Source organism: Meles meles, chromosome 14, assembly GCF_922984935.1.
Source record: "Meles meles chromosome 14, mMelMel3.1 paternal haplotype, whole genome shotgun sequence".
Classification (NCBI taxonomy): Eukaryota; Metazoa; Chordata; class Mammalia; order Carnivora; family Mustelidae; genus Meles; species Meles meles.
The window spans coordinates 84,359,885-84,377,141 of record NC_060079.1 but is presented as its reverse complement, the minus strand read 5'-3'; the positions used below and the strand labels follow the sequence as shown (position 1 = coordinate 84,377,141).

General features: G+C 57.1%; 1 protein-coding gene across 5 annotated transcripts in view; it reads right to left on the bottom strand.

Annotated features, from left to right (window-relative positions):
- ARHGEF7 (Rho guanine nucleotide exchange factor 7) overlaps window positions 1-17,257 on the bottom strand; it is a 122,229-nt gene that overhangs the window by 63,048 nt on the left and 41,924 nt on the right. For 2 of the 5 annotated variants that reach the window (XM_045978324.1, XM_045978325.1), the window contains exons 3-4: window positions 6,751-6,835; window positions 3,109-3,239 (exon numbers count right to left, since the gene is read on the bottom strand). The exons of the other annotated variants lie outside the window; for them this stretch is intronic. In XM_045978324.1, the coding sequence (XP_045834280.1) occupies window positions 3,109-3,239; window positions 6,751-6,835 (216 nt within the window). The remainder of the gene's footprint in view (window positions 1-3,108; window positions 3,240-6,750; window positions 6,836-17,257) is intronic. 5 annotated transcript variants of the gene reach the window in all.

The window sequence follows — 17,257 nt, the reverse complement described above, 5'->3', positions numbered from 1 at the left end:
TCATTCAGCTGTCCACGGGGACTCGGGCTGCTTCTACAAATAATGCTGCAGTAAACACAGACGTGCGTGTATCTTCTCAAATCAGCGTTTGTTTTCTTCGGGCACATACTCAAAGCAGAGTCACTGATCACAGGGCATTTCTATTTTCGGTCTGAAGACCGCAATACTGTTTCCCACAGTGGCTGCAGGAATTTACGCTGGTGCCTGCCAATGGTCTGCCCGATGCTAGCCATTCCGACTGAGTGAGGGGTTCTCTCATGCCGTGGTTCTGACGCAAGTCTGTGATGGTTAGTGACGCTCGGCATCTCCTCGTGGGTCTTCGGGCCACCTGCAGGTTTTTCGGAAAACGTCTACTCAGGTCCTCCGTCCTTTTTTAATCAGATTTTTTGATGTTCTTTTCTGTAAATTCTTAATATATTTTAGACACAAACTCCTTATCGGATAGGTCCCTTCCAAGAAACTTCTCCCATTCGGCAAGCTCATCTGCGGACGGCTCCTTTGACAAGAAGGCGTTTCATTCTGGTGCACTCCTCATAGTTGTTTGTTTCCCTTGCCAGAGGAGACCTACCAAGAAAAAGGTTTCTGCGGCCGTTGTCAAAGCAAGGACTGCCTTTGTTTTCTTCTAGGAGTTTTATGATTTCAGGTGTCACATTCAGATCTTTCGTCCATTCTGAGTTTATTTTTGTGTGTGCTGTATGAAAGCAGTCTAGTTTTCCCCACACCACTGTTCAGAGAGAACGTCTTTCCCCGTTGTGTATTCTTCCCTCCTCTGCCACCGACTGAGATGATGTCTACTGATATCAGACACACAGCTGGAGGCTCACCTCTGGCTCCCGGCTCTGTCCCGCTGACCTGTGTCCACGCCTGCGCCGGCACTGCGCCGCACCCTGAAACCAGGGACCGCGATACCGCCAGCACTGCTCTTCCTCAAAACTGCCTTGTCTGCTCCAAGTCTTTTGCGGCTCCACAAAAATTGTACCAGGACTTGTTCTAGTTCTGGGACCAACTACTGGGACCCTGACAGGGACCGCATCACGTGTGCAGGCTGCTCGGGGGAGTGTGGGCACGTGAGCGGCCGGACTCTCTAACCCAGGAGCACGTCCCCCTCGGCCGGCATCGACTTTTGAGCTCCTTCACTGTTTCGTAGTGTTCAGAGGACAAGTTGTTCACTTCCTGGATCACATTTATTCCTTTTTTATTCTTTTTGGCACAATTATAAATGAAATTAAGAAAATAATCTCTCTTTGTGGTGCCCATCACCCGGCTTTAAAAATTTTGCCATCCTTATCCTAATTTTTAATCCAAGAAAGTTACCTCCAAGGACCGTGAACACCTGCGGAAAAACCTAAAGGCAAAGGTCGTCCTCACGCAGCACAGGAAGAAGCCTTGCCCCTGCTCCTCTCACCAGCGGCGAATGGGTCTCTTCCGATCACGGACGACAAACAGGAGACACGGTAGGGGGCTTTTAATTTCTGGTGAGACTTAAAATATCTCCAGCTCATTAAAAATTCTGTGGTATCGTGATCCCTGGAACATTCACTATTCAACATTACATTTACCTGCATTTTACTTAAAATTTTACATTTGCAATCTAGTGTTCAGGTACTCAAAAACAAGTAGTTAAAATGGACATGGGTAATGGTGCCTAGGAGCGTCTGAGTCTTGGCTTCAGCTCAAGTCATGATCTCAGGGTCACAGGATTGAGCCCTGCACAGAGCAGAGCCTGCTTGGGATTCTCTCTCTGCCCCCGCACCCCTCCCCACCTCACATGCACTCCTGCTCTAAAATATTAAAAAGTTAGGACAGGTAAATGGGTGAGGCAACAGGTATTTCTTTACTCAGAGTGTGTTGAGTTTGTTTTCTTAGATTTTCCCCCAACAATTTTACAAAACCTAAATTTAAAATGTTTTTCAAGTAGATTGTGTATTTTTCCTCAATTTAGAATCAAAATACTCCCAATAGCGCTCTGCAAAATTCACCTAGTGTTAAACTCAGTGCCTCATGGGGTCACTGCGAGGGAGTCCAGGGAACAGCACCTGGAACAGTGCGCACAGAACCGTGACGCACAGCGTAACACATGCAAGAGCAGAGGCGGTAACGGCGCCACTCTAAGGAGAGCCAACAATGAGTTAGCCTGGGTTCACAAAGTTCAGGAACACATAAATATCCCACTGTCTTCCACAGCTTCCTTTTCATCCCTCCTCCATGAATTAAAGTCAAATTCCCTCCACGAAATACAACTCTAACCACTTTCTTTCTTTAGGGTCACTATTAACTTAATCTTCCTTTCCGTGTCAATGCGGATATCGTAGCTGTGGTCCCCAGTCACTCAAGAGCCAGGTTCTCCTCAGACTCGCGTGTAAGACCATTTGTCTCTAACACAGGTTTACTGAAGTGGTCCATGAAAACGAAGTCACATGACCAAGTGCCATCACCCACGAGCTCCAAACAGGGCTGTGTGTGTTCGTACCAGGACGGCGGGGACGGCCTCTCCACACCCGGTCCCCGTCCCGCCGTGCACTGCGTCTTGGCACAGCTTCACGGCTCCGCCCGATGTTCTCTGCTCACGGCCTGTGTCCTAACAACTTAAACGTGGATCTTTCTTCACTTCCCAGGATAACTGCTTCATTTCAGTCCCTTTTCCACATCACCACCAGCCATCTGAAGGGAGTCCCTCCTTTGCCAGCCACATGCGGACTCGAAAGCACTCTAGGTCATGCTTGGAAACACCACATTTTGATTCTTTAGCTGTTGGCCATTTCTTCCTTGCACATCTAAAGTTCTGACTCCCAGACTTCTGTACGTTTGCACAAAGCGAATAAAATACAAGGATCCGGGTAACACTTTAAAGCAGCCATCTCCCTAGATTAGCACATCTAAGGAATCTTAAAATATAACCCAAACTGCACAAGTTTCTCAGAAGCAGTCAAGGGTAACGTGGATAATGCGGGAGACGCAAACACCACAGCCCAGCAAAGGAGCAACGGGAACAAAGCAAAAGCACCCTCCGGCTAGGCAGTAGCCGGTTCGGGGGGCACGCGTACCTGTCTGGACATGCGTGCAAACACTCATCTCCCCAACGTCCTCCGATCATCAACTCAAACTTACCAAGCTTCGGTACTGGCCCTGGAACAATTTTGAAGTCCGACTGTGCGAAGGCTGAGTTCCCAGGGAGTCAAAAGACTTGATCCGATGAGACGAGGGCCGGGCACACACGGAGTCACTTCCCAGGCCGATGTCTGAAACGGTGGTGCAGAGAGAAGAGCGAGCTGAGACGCTGGTGAGCACGCACCCTCCGGCACACCAGGCTCTCAACGGCGGCAACCCCCGGGGGGACCCCCGGCACAGGCAACAGAGCGGCCCACAGATGCCGCAGCGCAGACGCCCCCCGAGACGGCCCCCCGAGACGGCCTGCACACACTCTGGAAACTAACCGGCCCCAACTCATCCGTTCTTCTGTAGTTTTCAAATGTCTTTAAGGTTTTGTAACTTTTTAGTATCTTCCGGTTCACATGGAAGACACACGCCTCTTGAACTCAGAGCGTCCCCCAGCACTCCCCACACAGCGTCCCGCCCTCCCGCGACTCGGGACAGAGCCTCACACGGTCAGCAGCAGGACTGTGTGCAACACGGGAAGACTCTTACTTTAGAGAGAGAGAAAGATCCCTTTAGAGCTTTCAGCTACAGACCCTTCTGAGGGCTCCCCAGGAAGGGTCCAGGATTTGCGGAAGCCCAGGGAAGCCTGAGTCTGCCCGTGTGGGGCATGAGTGGGGCCGCATTCCAGGAGCCGAGCAGGGCAGCGTGGACCAAGAGGGGCCCACTTCCCCGGGCTTCTGTCTGCCCTTCCTGCTGCCCACCTGGCTCGACAGACACTGGTGTCTGGTACAGGTCCTCCAACGGCCTTGCCAGCCCCGAGCATCTCCGACAGGCCGCTGCCGTCTTCAGGTGTTACTTCAGGACCTTTCTACTGCAGCAGGGCACAGGCCTCGGCAACCTCGAGCACAAGACCAGCTCCTCAAGGGCATTTCATGGGGATTCTGCCCGCAGTGGCGATGTGCTGTTCCCTGTTCTCACCGGACTCCACCTTTCAAGGGACCGTTAGTGCAATGGAGGGTCTCAGGACATCCCTTCTTTCCCACTTTCTGCCCAGTCTAAAGGCAAGTGTTCATCAATGTACCCAAAGAACACAAGCGGAACAGGCCTCTCGCGGCAAGGCCTACAGGCCTGGAACCAACAGCGGCAACTGTGCTATTATTCAGTCTTTAAAATAGAGACCGAAAAGGACGGTCACTTCCATCACGCTGACTTCCGTGACAAAATTTAAGAGCACATAGCCCAAAACAAAAGCAAGAAGTTCTTGGGGTGCCTGAGTGGCTCAGTCGGTTAGGTGTCCAACTCTTGATTTCTGTTCAGGTCATGATCGCAGGGTCCTGGGATCGAGCCCCGCATCAGGTTCCGCACTCAGCACAGAGTCTGCTCGCGATTCCCCCTCCCCTCTTGTGCACAGGCATGCTCTTGCTCTGGGGGGGGGGGGGGGGGGCTTCCCAGCTGAGAGGCTTCCAGTGTTAACACTGAAAGGAGGAGCACCAACTTTATCAAGTTTATTTTGCAACATCCCAAACAGGTCTTTGTCAAGAACACCTTCTATCTTCTAAGTGTCCAATGCTCTAAAGGGCACATGAGACCCCTGTGCACAAGAGGGATACAAACAACGGTATTGTGCCCGGGAGTCGTCAGATCCAGGCCACATTCGGGACGAGGAGCCCCCACCCGAGGGCATGGACCAAAGCTGCCCCAGGGCACCCCCACTTTCCTAAGCCAGCACCTGGTCTTCAAGTGCAGGGAGACCCAGCAAGCAGCAGCAAGGCCAAAGCGACCCTCCTCCCTCCTGAGCAGCCACCAGAGGCAGAGGCCCCAGGGGCAGAAGGGTCTCTAAAAAATGACATGCGGATTGCCTCCGTGTCTGCCACTCTCGTCCCTGTCTGCAGGAGACCCCTACCGGTCCCCGGACACTCACACAAAACTGAGGCTCGGGTGGCCATTACAGCCGCTGGCAGGCAGGACCCGCACAGCAAAGGCATGCGGCCGAGCCTGGCCTGCGTCGGCTCCCTCCGTTCGAGTGCAGTGCTCTAAGAGTTCCGTCACTGCGGGATGCCCGGTCCGCAGCTCTTCCTAACCTGGCTGTTCACATGAAAGCTGCCTCCGTTACAGTGTGGGACACAGAAGGCAGCTTCAATGCCTAATAACCATTAAAAAATGCCCTGAGGTCCTGTGTGCTGACCATCAAGTGGCAGAATAGTGCTGTGTGTGTGTCTTCACATCCTTTCCCTCCTCCATCTGGGTCTCTCCCTCCTCCTGGCCTTAAAACACCCCTCCCTCCTCCATACGGGTCTCCCCCTCCTCCTGGCCTTAAAACCCCTTCCCTCCTCCATCCGGGTCTCTCCGTCCTCCTGGCTCAGATGCTCACCAACCTTCCCACACTGGCTCACATAAGATCCTAACTCATCAGTGGAGCCAATCCCCCAGATACTTGCGCCTCACCAGCCCTAGAAGGTTTTCAACTTTGAACTGCAAAGTCAAGCTGGGAAAACAGAGCCACATCAAGAGCTCTGCCCGGGAATGGCAAGCAGTGGCAGGGACTCTGGGTGGCACTCCCCCTCGCCACACCTCTGCGCAGGGAGGGGGCGGCACCTGGACAGCCATCCCAGCCAGTAAGTTCTAGGAAGGGGCACCTGAGTCCCTGAGCACAGTGTATCCCAAGCTGGACTGCAGCCCAGTATTCTTACTTCCCCCACACCACATCTGAAGGGCCAGGAAGAAAAGGACAAGAGCCCCTCGCAAAATACATGAGAGGCTTCTTATCAAGAGACCTCAAGATCTAACTCGCTCCAATAAATCTGAACCTAAAAATGTATGAAAGCAAATGGAGGGGCGCTTAGGTGGCTCAGGTTAAAGCTTCTGCCTTCGGCTCGGGTCATGATCTCAGGGTCCTGAAATCGAGTCTCACATCGGGCTCTCTGCTCAGCAGGGAGCCTGCTTCCCTCTCTCTCTGCCTACTTGTGATCTCTGTCTCTGTCAAATAAATAAATTTTTTTAAAAAAGTAAATGGAAAAAGAAAAAAGGACTTTAAAACACAAGAGCCAGTAAGTCCTTTTCGATCCACACAGCTCTCTAAAGGCGGAGCTGCTCGGTGCTCAGGGGGCAGGTGGGCCTCCCTCCCAGAAACCCGCAGAGAAGCTCTCCTGTCCTCACAGCGTCGGGGACCCAGCTCCACTCAGTCCCCCACATCCTCTTCGGCCTCAGGAGGCCTGGCCCAGGCACAGTTTCCCTTCACGAGCCAATCCAATGGCCACTCCCCTGGTCACGGTCACCCCTCAGAAACAGTCACTGCATGTGTGCCCTAGACAGGAGCTTTGACCAGCACGAACTTAATCAAGACCCAGAGAGGCACATCTAGCTCCAAGCCAGCCCAGGAGTAAGCCTGCACCAGAGACATTCCTCCTCTGCTACCGTTTCAACTAGACATGCTTCTGCCCACAGAAAGGAGAACACCCGCTACCCACCAGAGGCCCCAAGAGGAAGACTTTGATCGAATAAGAAAAGAATATCACAGCGAACTTACAACCGAATGTGTAATGCGACAGCTTATTTTTACAAGCCAGTAACGCCCATTGTTGCCTCGTCAACCACAAAGCAAATGTTTCTGCCCTTTCGTCTTCCCACCCCCTGAGTTCAGTAAAAAAGTCTTACCTGCTGTTACTTTGTTTAGGGTCACTAAGGAACTGAGGACCTTGTTAAAATTCTGCCCCTGATACAAATCATTTGCATCAAATGTCTGAAAGGAAAAATTAAACAAGTTAGTAGGGTCTTATAGGTTGGGAGCAGGATAAACGAAGTTCTCACAGCAACAAGACCACCGTGACAGGAGGGAGCCGCCGAGCAAGTCCTGAGATGCAGGCCGGCCGGAAGGGGCAGACCAGGGGACACAGCCGCCAGCAGAGGGGCAGGGGTCCAACCGAGCTCCCTCACCCAGGCACGCACTGATCCAGGACACAGGTCGTGAGACCAGCTTCATAACGGCCAACTCCCCACATGGCCCCAACCCCTCTGCGAGCTGGGGAAGGAGCCCTCCCAGCCAGGGAGTTGCGGCTGGGGGGCTGGGGGCCCTCGGTGGGGCTGAGCTGCCTCCACAAACCCACCCCAGCCACAGCCTGCTCCACAGCGAAGCACAGCAAGAGAAACACGGAACTGGCAGCACGAGGAAGGGAAAAGAGAAGCAGGTTCCAGAAGAGGGACAGCTCGGGGCAGGGGAACAGGACACTCCACCGTCCAGGCACAGCCCTGAGGCCAGACTAGGACTCTCGTCTGCATCTCCTCCGACCTCGGCCGCCTGCAGACCAGGCACGCGGGAGGGTCGGCCTGGCGCTCTTGCACACGTACACACGGACGGCCTGCCCAGCTGCCTGCCAGCCGCTGCACGATGGGTGTGCGCACACCAGTGCACACAGACCTCACTCCTAGATACTGCCTGAACACTACACACAGCTTCTGATCGGGGAGGAACCTCCACAGAAAAACTGTAGTCAAATCACCCACAACTGCGCCAGGAAAATTATGAAATTATTCCGACATGTCGATAACAAAGATGTATTTAGGTACCCAAATGTAAACCATGTCAACAGCCTTCCAAGTTTCTCACACCGGGACAAGAACGCACAAAAGCCAGTCATCCCAGGAAGCAGGATGGGGAGGAAGGGGGCCCCAGCTTCCTCTCCAGGCTGCCTGCCACCCCTCCCCCTACTTCCTCCACCTCACACGTCCTGCCAGGAACCCTCCTGTCCTGCCTCCCGGCACCTGTCCCTTAACCCCTTCTCACAGGCCTTCTCCTGGCCACACTTCCCGCCCACACTTGGTGAGGTGCCCTAAGCAGGCTCCCCCAGGACACTTGTGACCATGGGCAGACACTGCCCTACACTGTCAAAGCTAGACCCCAGACTCCACGACACCTACCACGGAGCCAGACGGCCAGCACGCAGCAAAACCTCTGCTGTTCGCTGCAGGGAAGATGCACCAGTCAGTGCACCCTCCCGCCCAGTGGGGCCGCACGTCCCCACGAGGGGCGGCCACGGCAAGGGCCAAGAGAAGCCACTGGCCGACCTAACCACCGCCCCCCTCAAAGAACCTCCAGCTAGCAGTCTTGTGCATTTAGCTTCAGGAAGGGTAAAAATCATGAGGCCCAGTTTATTTAAACATGGGAAACCACAAGTGGAGAACTTCAAGGAAGGAGGCCCTCCCATCTCGGAGTCAGTGCGGAGCCGGACGCGCAGCTCAGCCTGCCGGTCTGAACGCTGGAGAGGCTGAACGGGGCCCCAGGCGCAGGAGCGTGGCCAGATCTTGGCCTCCCAGGCAGCTCCGATGCCGCCCCTCCCGCCGCGGAGACCCGGGCAGGCGATTTCACGCCAGATCCTTCCTGCCCAAGTCCCCCTCAGAACACAGCATCTTTAGAACCAGCTTCCACAACACAATAGAACTCGTTCATTGTATATGCAAGAAACTGAATTGAATATTCGTTGTATATTCAAGAAATTCCAAGTCAAACGAGACCACGATGTAGGCTGACACTCCATCTACAATTTTTAGTTAGTTGATTTGTTTGGTTTTTTAAGGGAATTAAGAGTAAGAACTTCAACAGGCCTCTGCTTCCTTACATGTAGAACACGAACATCCCCGCAGCCTGTGAAATGCAGGAGAGCTAATCAGGTCTTTCGGCTCTAAAGCTCTCACTGTAGACAGAAACACAAAATGTGCGCCATCCTACGAGAAGAATTCTACATAAAACGTCTACTAACCTTCATTGTGGTGAGGCAGCAGCAAGGCACAAAACCCGAAAAACAGGATGTTGAGACTGCAGTTTCCTGTTATTCCAGAACTATATATCTTACATGGACACCGGGAAGCGTCTGGTTGGCCGGAGCTGCCCGCCAACGGGCTTCCACGTGACATCAGAACCCGAGCGGATTCACATACGCGCCGCAGTTCTCACCAGGAAACGACACAATGAGAGGAGCCGAACGCTCGCCGCGGAGGAAGAACACACATTCCAGATCGATGAAATGTTTTGACTAAAACCTTTCTCTAGAAAGACACAGCCGACTAGTTCCTGAATCAGGAATCCACTCAACAAAAACCAAAACCAGATAGATCACTGAGTGCAGTTTGCCGCATGGGAACAAGGGCAAAGCCTCGGGAGGACTTTCACAGAAAGACCTGGGCAGAAGTCGGCGCACGTGGAGAGGCACCGGGACACTCAGCACACTGCACTATCCGGGGACACTCAGCGCCTAAGGGCACCCGAAGCACGTTGCCCCAAGACCAGCACGCGTCCACGATGGCAGGGGTCACGAGCCAGCAGGAGGGAAGGACGTGAACACCAAGGTCCGCCTTTCCTCAGGTGGCCCCGGGAGCAGAGGTGCTCAGGGGAGGCCGTTGCCAGGATCTCCAGGAATTTAGAAAACCAAGATACTCAAGCCAAATCCCAGATAATTAAATCAGCATCTCTGAGGAGCACCTCCCCGCCATCAAAATGTTAACAGTCATGAATTAAATGTACAGCAGAACCCAATATTCTCCAAGTAAAATGATCCTCCCAGTCTCCCCCCAAAACAGTAAAGCATGTGTAAAAAGTAGGTTTACTGTCAACAGAAACACGAGAGTGACGCACAGCGGACACGAAGCACAGGGGAAGGCGGAGAGCAGGGAGCAGGGCTGTGGTGAGGCATGGGGGCCTCCCAGCGCTCACCGAGGGAGCCGCCGCCTCCTCAGCTGGAAGGCTGCGCCCGCCCGTCACAGCCTCGGTCTACCGGGGCCACGGACACCCGCGGCGCCTCCGGCTCCTCATGCTCCGCACGGGCACGCGCCGGTTGATGAGGACAGGAAACAACAACGTGCTCGTGCCCCGCATGCTGGAGAAGGGACGAGATTTAAAAACTCAGACTCCTGCACGCCAAGCCCGTGGTTTCCTGTGAAACAGACCAACCAGTAACTACGTTTTGCCAGAGGAAATCGTTTCCTAAAACACAGCTACCAAGCAGAAAGCACCCTCGATGACGGGGGAGCCCAGGGCAGAGACCGCACACAGCGGGCGGAGAAGGGAGCGCGGGCATCCAGCCGGGTGCTGCCCGCCGCGCCCCCGCCCCACGCGAGATGACCCCACGCCATCCGAGTGCTGGGGTTCCCGTCCAGAGCTCCCAGCCTTCCAGCTGCCGCCTCCGACAGATGGGCCCTCTCGCTCGCACCTTCCCACCCTGACGGCACGGACGCTGCGGCACGCCAAGGCTCCTGGAGGGAAACACAGCAGCACGGAAGGGGCAGGGCGGCCCCAGCCTGCACTCGGGTCTGCTCACGGCCGGGGCGAGCCGCACCTGCTGCCCGGGCTCCTCACCGCCACCCAGCAGCCACCCCTGTGTGCAAATGCTTCCACAGGCCGGTCCCCCCCTGCGCTCAACTATTCAAAGCCTTTTCACGCAATTAACTCTCAGGGTGAGACTCACAGTCCACCTCACCCCGAGCCTGTTTTTCACACACAAAATCCAAGCAGCACAGGAGGCAGAGGCAGGGGTGCGGGCAGCGTGGGCCCCCAGGGCAGCTGCCCCGAGCGGCGCAGACGCAGGGAGAGGACGCGGCCAGCAGCAGAGGGCATGCTGCTCCCCACAGCTGCCACGGCACCCTTGCCACCGGGCCTGACGGCGGAGACACACCTGCCTGCCACAGGACGGAAAGGATAGTCCTTCTGAGATTCTCAGTCTGGGGGTCCCGTCTCCCCCACCCGGAAGGGGCTGCCAGGAACCTGCCAACACAGTCTGCAGCCCAAGGAGGGCCAGCCTGGCCTGCCCTGGACTCCGGCAGAGTGGCGGCAGCCGCAGGCCAGCTGCACACAGCGCTCCCCTACGTCGTGGCCCCCAACTCGGGATCAGCTAGATGCCCCAAGGAACGTGGGGTTCCCTTACAGCTGCAGCCTCCAGAATGAGCTCTGATATGACCGCAAATCTACCAACAACTACCCATCCAGGAACCCCACGTTCCTGTGGCCCCTGTGGCTGTGGCTCCCTCCACCAAAACAGCAGGAGATTAAGACAAGATTAAGATGTTCCGAAATTCAAGTTGATGACAGTGTATTCCGCAAGTACAATTACAGGCAGAAAGGTCTAAAAAGAAACATGTCCATACAGATCTGAGAGAATCACCCCAAAACTAACGACTTCCTTTATCAGGGAAAGATGCCAAATACCAAACAGATTCTGGCCAAGAACATATTCTCCTCGATCCAATCAAAGCAGGGCACTGCCGTCATCTTTCTAAAAGCAGAATACCGTTCCTCCTAGGCTCGGCCAAATGCCCCCTGGCGGGGGGCGGGGGGCGGCAACACAGGACATCACAGACAGCAAACACCTCCAGGAACACCTCCCTGCTCCCTGGCCAAGCAGTGAGGTCAGGGCAGAGACTGGGGCTCTCGGCGTGGGGGCTCTTGGCGTGATGTGGCCGTGTCCTCCAGCCACTCTCGCAGACCAGGCCCCTACCTCCACTGGGGGAGCCCGCAGGGGGGTGACACTTAGCTTCACTGACAAAAGAGAATGTCACGAAGCCAGCTGACACCAGATGCTACCAGCGAAGGCTCCGGGCTGTTTCTCTACCAACACTGGCTAGTCCTGGACGTCCCCACACAAGGTACAATTTGGAGAGAATCTTAAAAGAAAGGGGAGACGGACGCAAAGGGCTCCGAACAAAGCAACACAGGCACGACACGAAGCGCAGACCAGACAGAACGCAAGCCCGGCGGGCCCGGCTGCGGCTGCCACACAGCACAGGGTGTCGCTCGAAGAGAACAGCAAGGTCAGTCCGCGAGGGCAGATGTAAACCAGGACCGCCCCAGACAAACCAAGCTAGATGGCCCCCACATCGAGGCGCTCCCGGATCCCAACCAAGATGGAGGGCGAGGCGGGACGGCACACGAGCACGGGCCCGCCGGCCGCGGAAGCTCAGCACGTGGCCTGGCACCGCACGCCGGAGAGGGGAGACTCCGCTAGCCCAGCTGCCAGGGCACCTCTGCCACACGACACCACTTAAAGGTGCCACCTGGAGGACAGGCAAACCAGGGTGGAGAGAGTTAGCAGAGGAGAAAACGTGGGGCAGCAGGGGGATGGGGGCAGGTCCAGAAGCGGGTCTGAGACCTCTGTAAAGGCCGAAGGGGAAATCGGGTGGGGGGACGCTTTACGACACCCCAGGAAGGCGGAGGAAGGCACTCCTCTGGAGCGCAAGGTTCCAGGGGAAGGAGGCCCCAGGCTCTGGATGACAGGAGTCGGGCCACAGCAAAGGGCCACAGGCCTGGCAGGACCCCCTTCCCACCCTCAGGCAGGAGACGCGCACATGTGCGCTGCAGCCCCCGGAGGAGGCCAGAGGCGCAGGCTCGGGTTCAGAGCCACCCGCCGCAGGAGAGCAGAAAGGGCCTCGGGAGGAAGGGACACCCCGTGTGGTCTCAGATGTGGCGACGCTCGGCCGCAGAGGGAAGGCGGCGGGGAGAGGTGCGCCAGCTGTGCCAGGAGGACACCATCTGGCCTGACAGGCCACCTGCCCAGCGTCCCTCCCTGATCTGCCTGGCAGAGGCCCAGGGGAACCACCCCCTCAGAGCACCCGCCACCCTGACCACTCCCCCCCAGAACTACTGCCAGTGACATCCCCAGAACAGGCACCACAGGCCACCGAAGACCTGAGTACCTGGCCCGGATTCACGCTCCCAGCCTTAACTGGGACTCTGCGAGTCGGAGCTTACTCTACACGGCCACAGTCCCCGTTTAGTCGGTCACAGCCACGACCAAGTTCAGCACCTGAACTAACACCAGCGATCCGGAAGGCTCGCCGTACCGGACGGTGCGGATGTGTCGCGCAGGTCAGCCAAGCATCCCCAGCATCCACGTGGCAGGGCAGTGCCGGGAGGGTGACCTGTGTGTACCTGCGGGAGCGCCCAACACATAACCCTCCCCCTCGACACCGGAGGGCCATTGGAGGAGAAGGAGGCACCGTGGTTTTCAGGAAAGCCTTACCAAGAGAACGTTGTTGCAGAGTAAACAGGTTTCACAGGCACAAGCTGTGAGAGCAGACGCTGAGCCGATCTGGAACGGTCACACCCAACACCCATCACACTGTTTCCAACTTCTCTGAGTCAAGGTCACTGCAGCTACCGTGGCTACGCCCCCCTGCACTGCCCGCCCACCGCCACGCCTCCCCATGGGCTCCGGCCAACGAGCTGGGAGCCCACGGACACGCACCCGCTCCGAGCAGGACGATGCGGGCCAGCCCCAAGCAGAGGCCCCGGGGGGCCCTCGGGCTGTTCCAGCCAACCTCCCCGGCCTCTGCTTCCAAGGACAGCGGTACCAGCTCCCGCGGGGGCCTCGCATCAGCCTGGCTGGCGAGGGCGGAGTCTGGGGCACAGCCACACTGGCTGTGCAGCTAACACGGAGGCTAGACCTCGGGGCTGCTGAGGCTCGTAGCCGGCGAGAACCGGCGAGAACGGGCTCTGCACCCACAGGCCGCATTTCCCCCAGCAGAAGGGACTCCTGGCGGGGAGAGAGTCCGTCTTCAAAAAGCAAAGACAGTAAGCGAAGAGGCCGGGCCAGTCCGGCCACGCTGACACGAAGGATGAGCTGAAACCTCTGCCGGCTGAGACACGGACGTGTCTGTCACTGCAAACAGGGACAGCTGTGCCCGCAGTCCTGCTCACTCCAGAACACAGTGTCCCTTCCCTTCACAAGCTCCGGCCACATCAACACGCCAGGGCTGAAGACAGAGGCTCAGCAGCAGCCTCCGGCAAGGGGTCTGCCCAACAGCCTGACCTCGTTCCTGCTCACGCCCGTCCCCGGGACGGAGCCTCGGCCTGTGCCCAGGGCCCTACGAGCCACCAGAGGGCATCAGCACCCTAACCTCTGAACGCCGACTTGTCGTGTCTACACACGTCAGTCACACCCCGCGGCTTCAACCAGCGCCCTTACAGGTGGCGGCTGTCGGGAGTTCCCAGAGCCCCACTGGGGGACGCGGCCCCAGGCCCTCAGACAAGTGGCCTGAAGGCGCCCCCGGGGCTGAGTCCGACCCGGGGCTGTGGAGGGAGGCCGCTCCTCGAGTCCCCACAGCAGTGAGGCCAAGTTTAAAAGGAAGGGCGCCGGCACGCGACGGGAAGGACACCGCGACGCCTGCGGCTCAGGAATGGCTGTGACCCGCAGGGCCGTGCTGACCGCGAGGTGGCCCCGGTGGCGCGCCACCTTGAGGAGGGAGGACCGGGGCTCGAACACCCCGCACGTCCTCCCACCGCGGGAGTCCCGCCCTCGTGCGCCGGCTCGCCCGGCTCGACTTCACGGAGAGCAGCGGGTACCAGAGCGACCCTCCCCAGAATACAAACGCGGCTGTCACAGCGCAAAGCAGACGGTGTTCCACGTCACACAACGAAGAGGTCACCCGTCAGAACTTCGCGTCTACAGCACCAGCGGGTGGAACTCACAAGTCCCACAGCAAGGGCCGCCGCACAGAAGCCGGAACCTCCGGCCATCTTGCCACCACCCTCCCTCAGCGCGGGCTGCCGACTCGGGAATGTTCTGCCCGGTGAGGCAGACCAGCCGGGGCCACGGCCGACAAGCCTGCCGTCTGAGCCGCGCGCGGCCGGCCTGGAGTCACGCGTCACAAGGCCACAGCCGCCGAGGCCGAGCAGCACGGAGAGCCGAGGGCAAACCCGAGGCCCCCGCCAGCACCAGGGCCGCGGACACGGACGGGGCCGGACGCCGGAAGGCGCGGCAGTGACGCTCTTCGGGTTCCCTCCCGCAGGCTCGCCCAGCGCGGCCACTCGGCCGACCCCAGACCGCTCCCCGCGACCGCCTCTGGCCCGCGGGGCCCTCCTGAGGAAGGAAAGAGGCCACGGGCGGAGGACGGCCCAGGCCAGACGCGAGAAGAGACCAGCGGGGAGCGGAAGCAAACACGCGGACACCGTCCGGCCGGCGCCCAGAGCCCCCAGGGGCGGCTGGCCGGGCCCGTCCGCCTCGCCGGCACGAGGCAGCGCCTCCAGGGAGTCTCTGAGGAAGCTCTTTTTGAGGCAAGAAACTTACTTTTGGCACAGTTCTGGAGTGCGGTTCGCAAAGTTTAAAAATACAGTTCCGTCCTATCTCACTGTCAAAAGGAATCTGATCTTGTGACGAGACGAGCGGAGAGGAAGCCGGAAGTCACGCCATTTACGTGTAATGCGAGCGTCCGGGCCGGCGGGTGCGTGAAGAACGGGGCCCAGCAGGGAATTCGCCTCCCTGGCTTCTGTGGTGCTTGCTCATCCTGCCTACTCCTACGCTCCGGGGATAAAATTAGTTCGACGACGGAGTCTACCAATACACACCGCGGTCACCCAACATGCCCCCAGGCGATTTTGTGCTGTAAAATGAGAATCAGAGCTCATCTGATTTTGTGGTTTCCACCGTACCAGCGCCCAAACATGAAAAGGGACAGGGACCACCCATGTAAAAAGAACCCCAGACGCATCTTTTAGGGAGTTTCCAGGAAGGGGGGGTACAAAACCCTGCGGAGGGCAGGAAGATAACCAGCACAATGGAAGCATCCGTCACCCTCTATGGAGGAGCAGAAACCACCAGAAAGGCTGAAGCACCACCAGGCAGGGAGGCCCCTGGGTGCTGCGAAGACTTCGCGACAGCTGTGTTTTACAAAGGAGAACCGGGCTCCCAGGCTCCAGAAGACTGTGACGAAGTCCCGGGAGAACGAAGACAGCTCAGTCACTGCACTGTTCCTCGGCCGCATGCGTGCCTGTGCCCAGGTCCGCAGCAAGCAGGCCCGTGGGAAGGGACAGCAGTCTCAGACATGCCCACCCAGATGCAGCATGCCACCAGCCTACACCAGGCCCTTAGTCTGCCTGCCAGTGCCAAGGAGGCAGGCCTGCAAAGAAAAGCCACCCGCCAGTTGCCGAACAGGGGTCTGGGCAGATGCACGACCTGCTAGAGTTTACGTTAAGGTAGCGGTGAACCTTTAGAGCCCGAAAGGTACCGAGTACATTGCATTAAAAACTTAGAGCCAGGGGCGCCTGGGTGGCTCAGTGGGTTAAAGCCTCTGCCTTCAGCTCAGGTCATGATCCCAGGGTCCTGGAATCGAGCCCCGCATCGGGCTCTCTACTCAGCGGGCAGCCTGCTTCTCCGCTTCTCCCTCTCTCTCTGCCTGCCTCTCTGCCTACTTGTGATCTCTGTCTGTCAAATAAATAAAATCTTAAAAAAAAAAAAAAAAAAACCAAGAAGACTTAGAGCCAACAGTTACAAAACGCAAACTTGGATAAAGGGCTCAGAGGTGGCAGAGTAAACACGTTGCTCTCATCCTTCTCGAGGTTCCACCAAAATGACAGAAGAGGCTTTAATAGTAAAGCCATCTATCCCAGTGCTACAGGCCCTATGGCTAAGGCCCTAAGCAATCCGGAGGAGGCTTCAGGGAATTCTTGAGACCAGGAAGCAGACGGGCTCCAAAAGGCCCGGTGTTCTAACCAAGGAGTGACAGCATCCCAGCCCTGTCCCAGGGCGCCTCAGCCAGCGCGGCACCATCAGGACCAGAGCACCTGCTGCACCACAGCAGCCCCTTCTCCAGAAGCTGCTAGAAGGAAAGACCCCAGTAAGGAAAGTCAGCCGCCTACACTTGGGCCCTAACAAGTGACTAGTTCCAGGTGCTGCCAGACCCATGAAACAGACACAGAAGAGGAGAAAGGAGGTGGTTCTACCCAAAATGAAACAGCCTAAGAGTCCAGCATCGATTTCAAACCCAGATCACCCCTCGCTGGAGACAAGAGAACTGCAATACACAGAGGCATCCATCTACCTGCCCATGGAGGGCATCCAGACCCTTCCCCCAAGACGTCGCCCACCTGCTCCCAGCCTCAGCCCTGCAGTGAAGCCATCCTCCCCCCCTCAGCTACACAGCTGTGCATTCAGGTAAGCTACTGGGCCTTTAATCCATAGTCAGGAATAGGAACCCACAGACAGACAACAGCAAGGAGTTGAAAGACACTGCCCTATTCCTCCAGCAAAGGGCAGCTAAAAGCCCTGGGCGCGCCATACAAAAGTGATATTAAGATAACCCATAGCTGGAGGGAAGCAGACGGCTTTCTTCAGGTCCCAAGAAACATGGCAGCGGGCTGTCTGGGTTTTGTGAGGTTTTTGGGTTTTTTTGCTTCAAAAGCCCC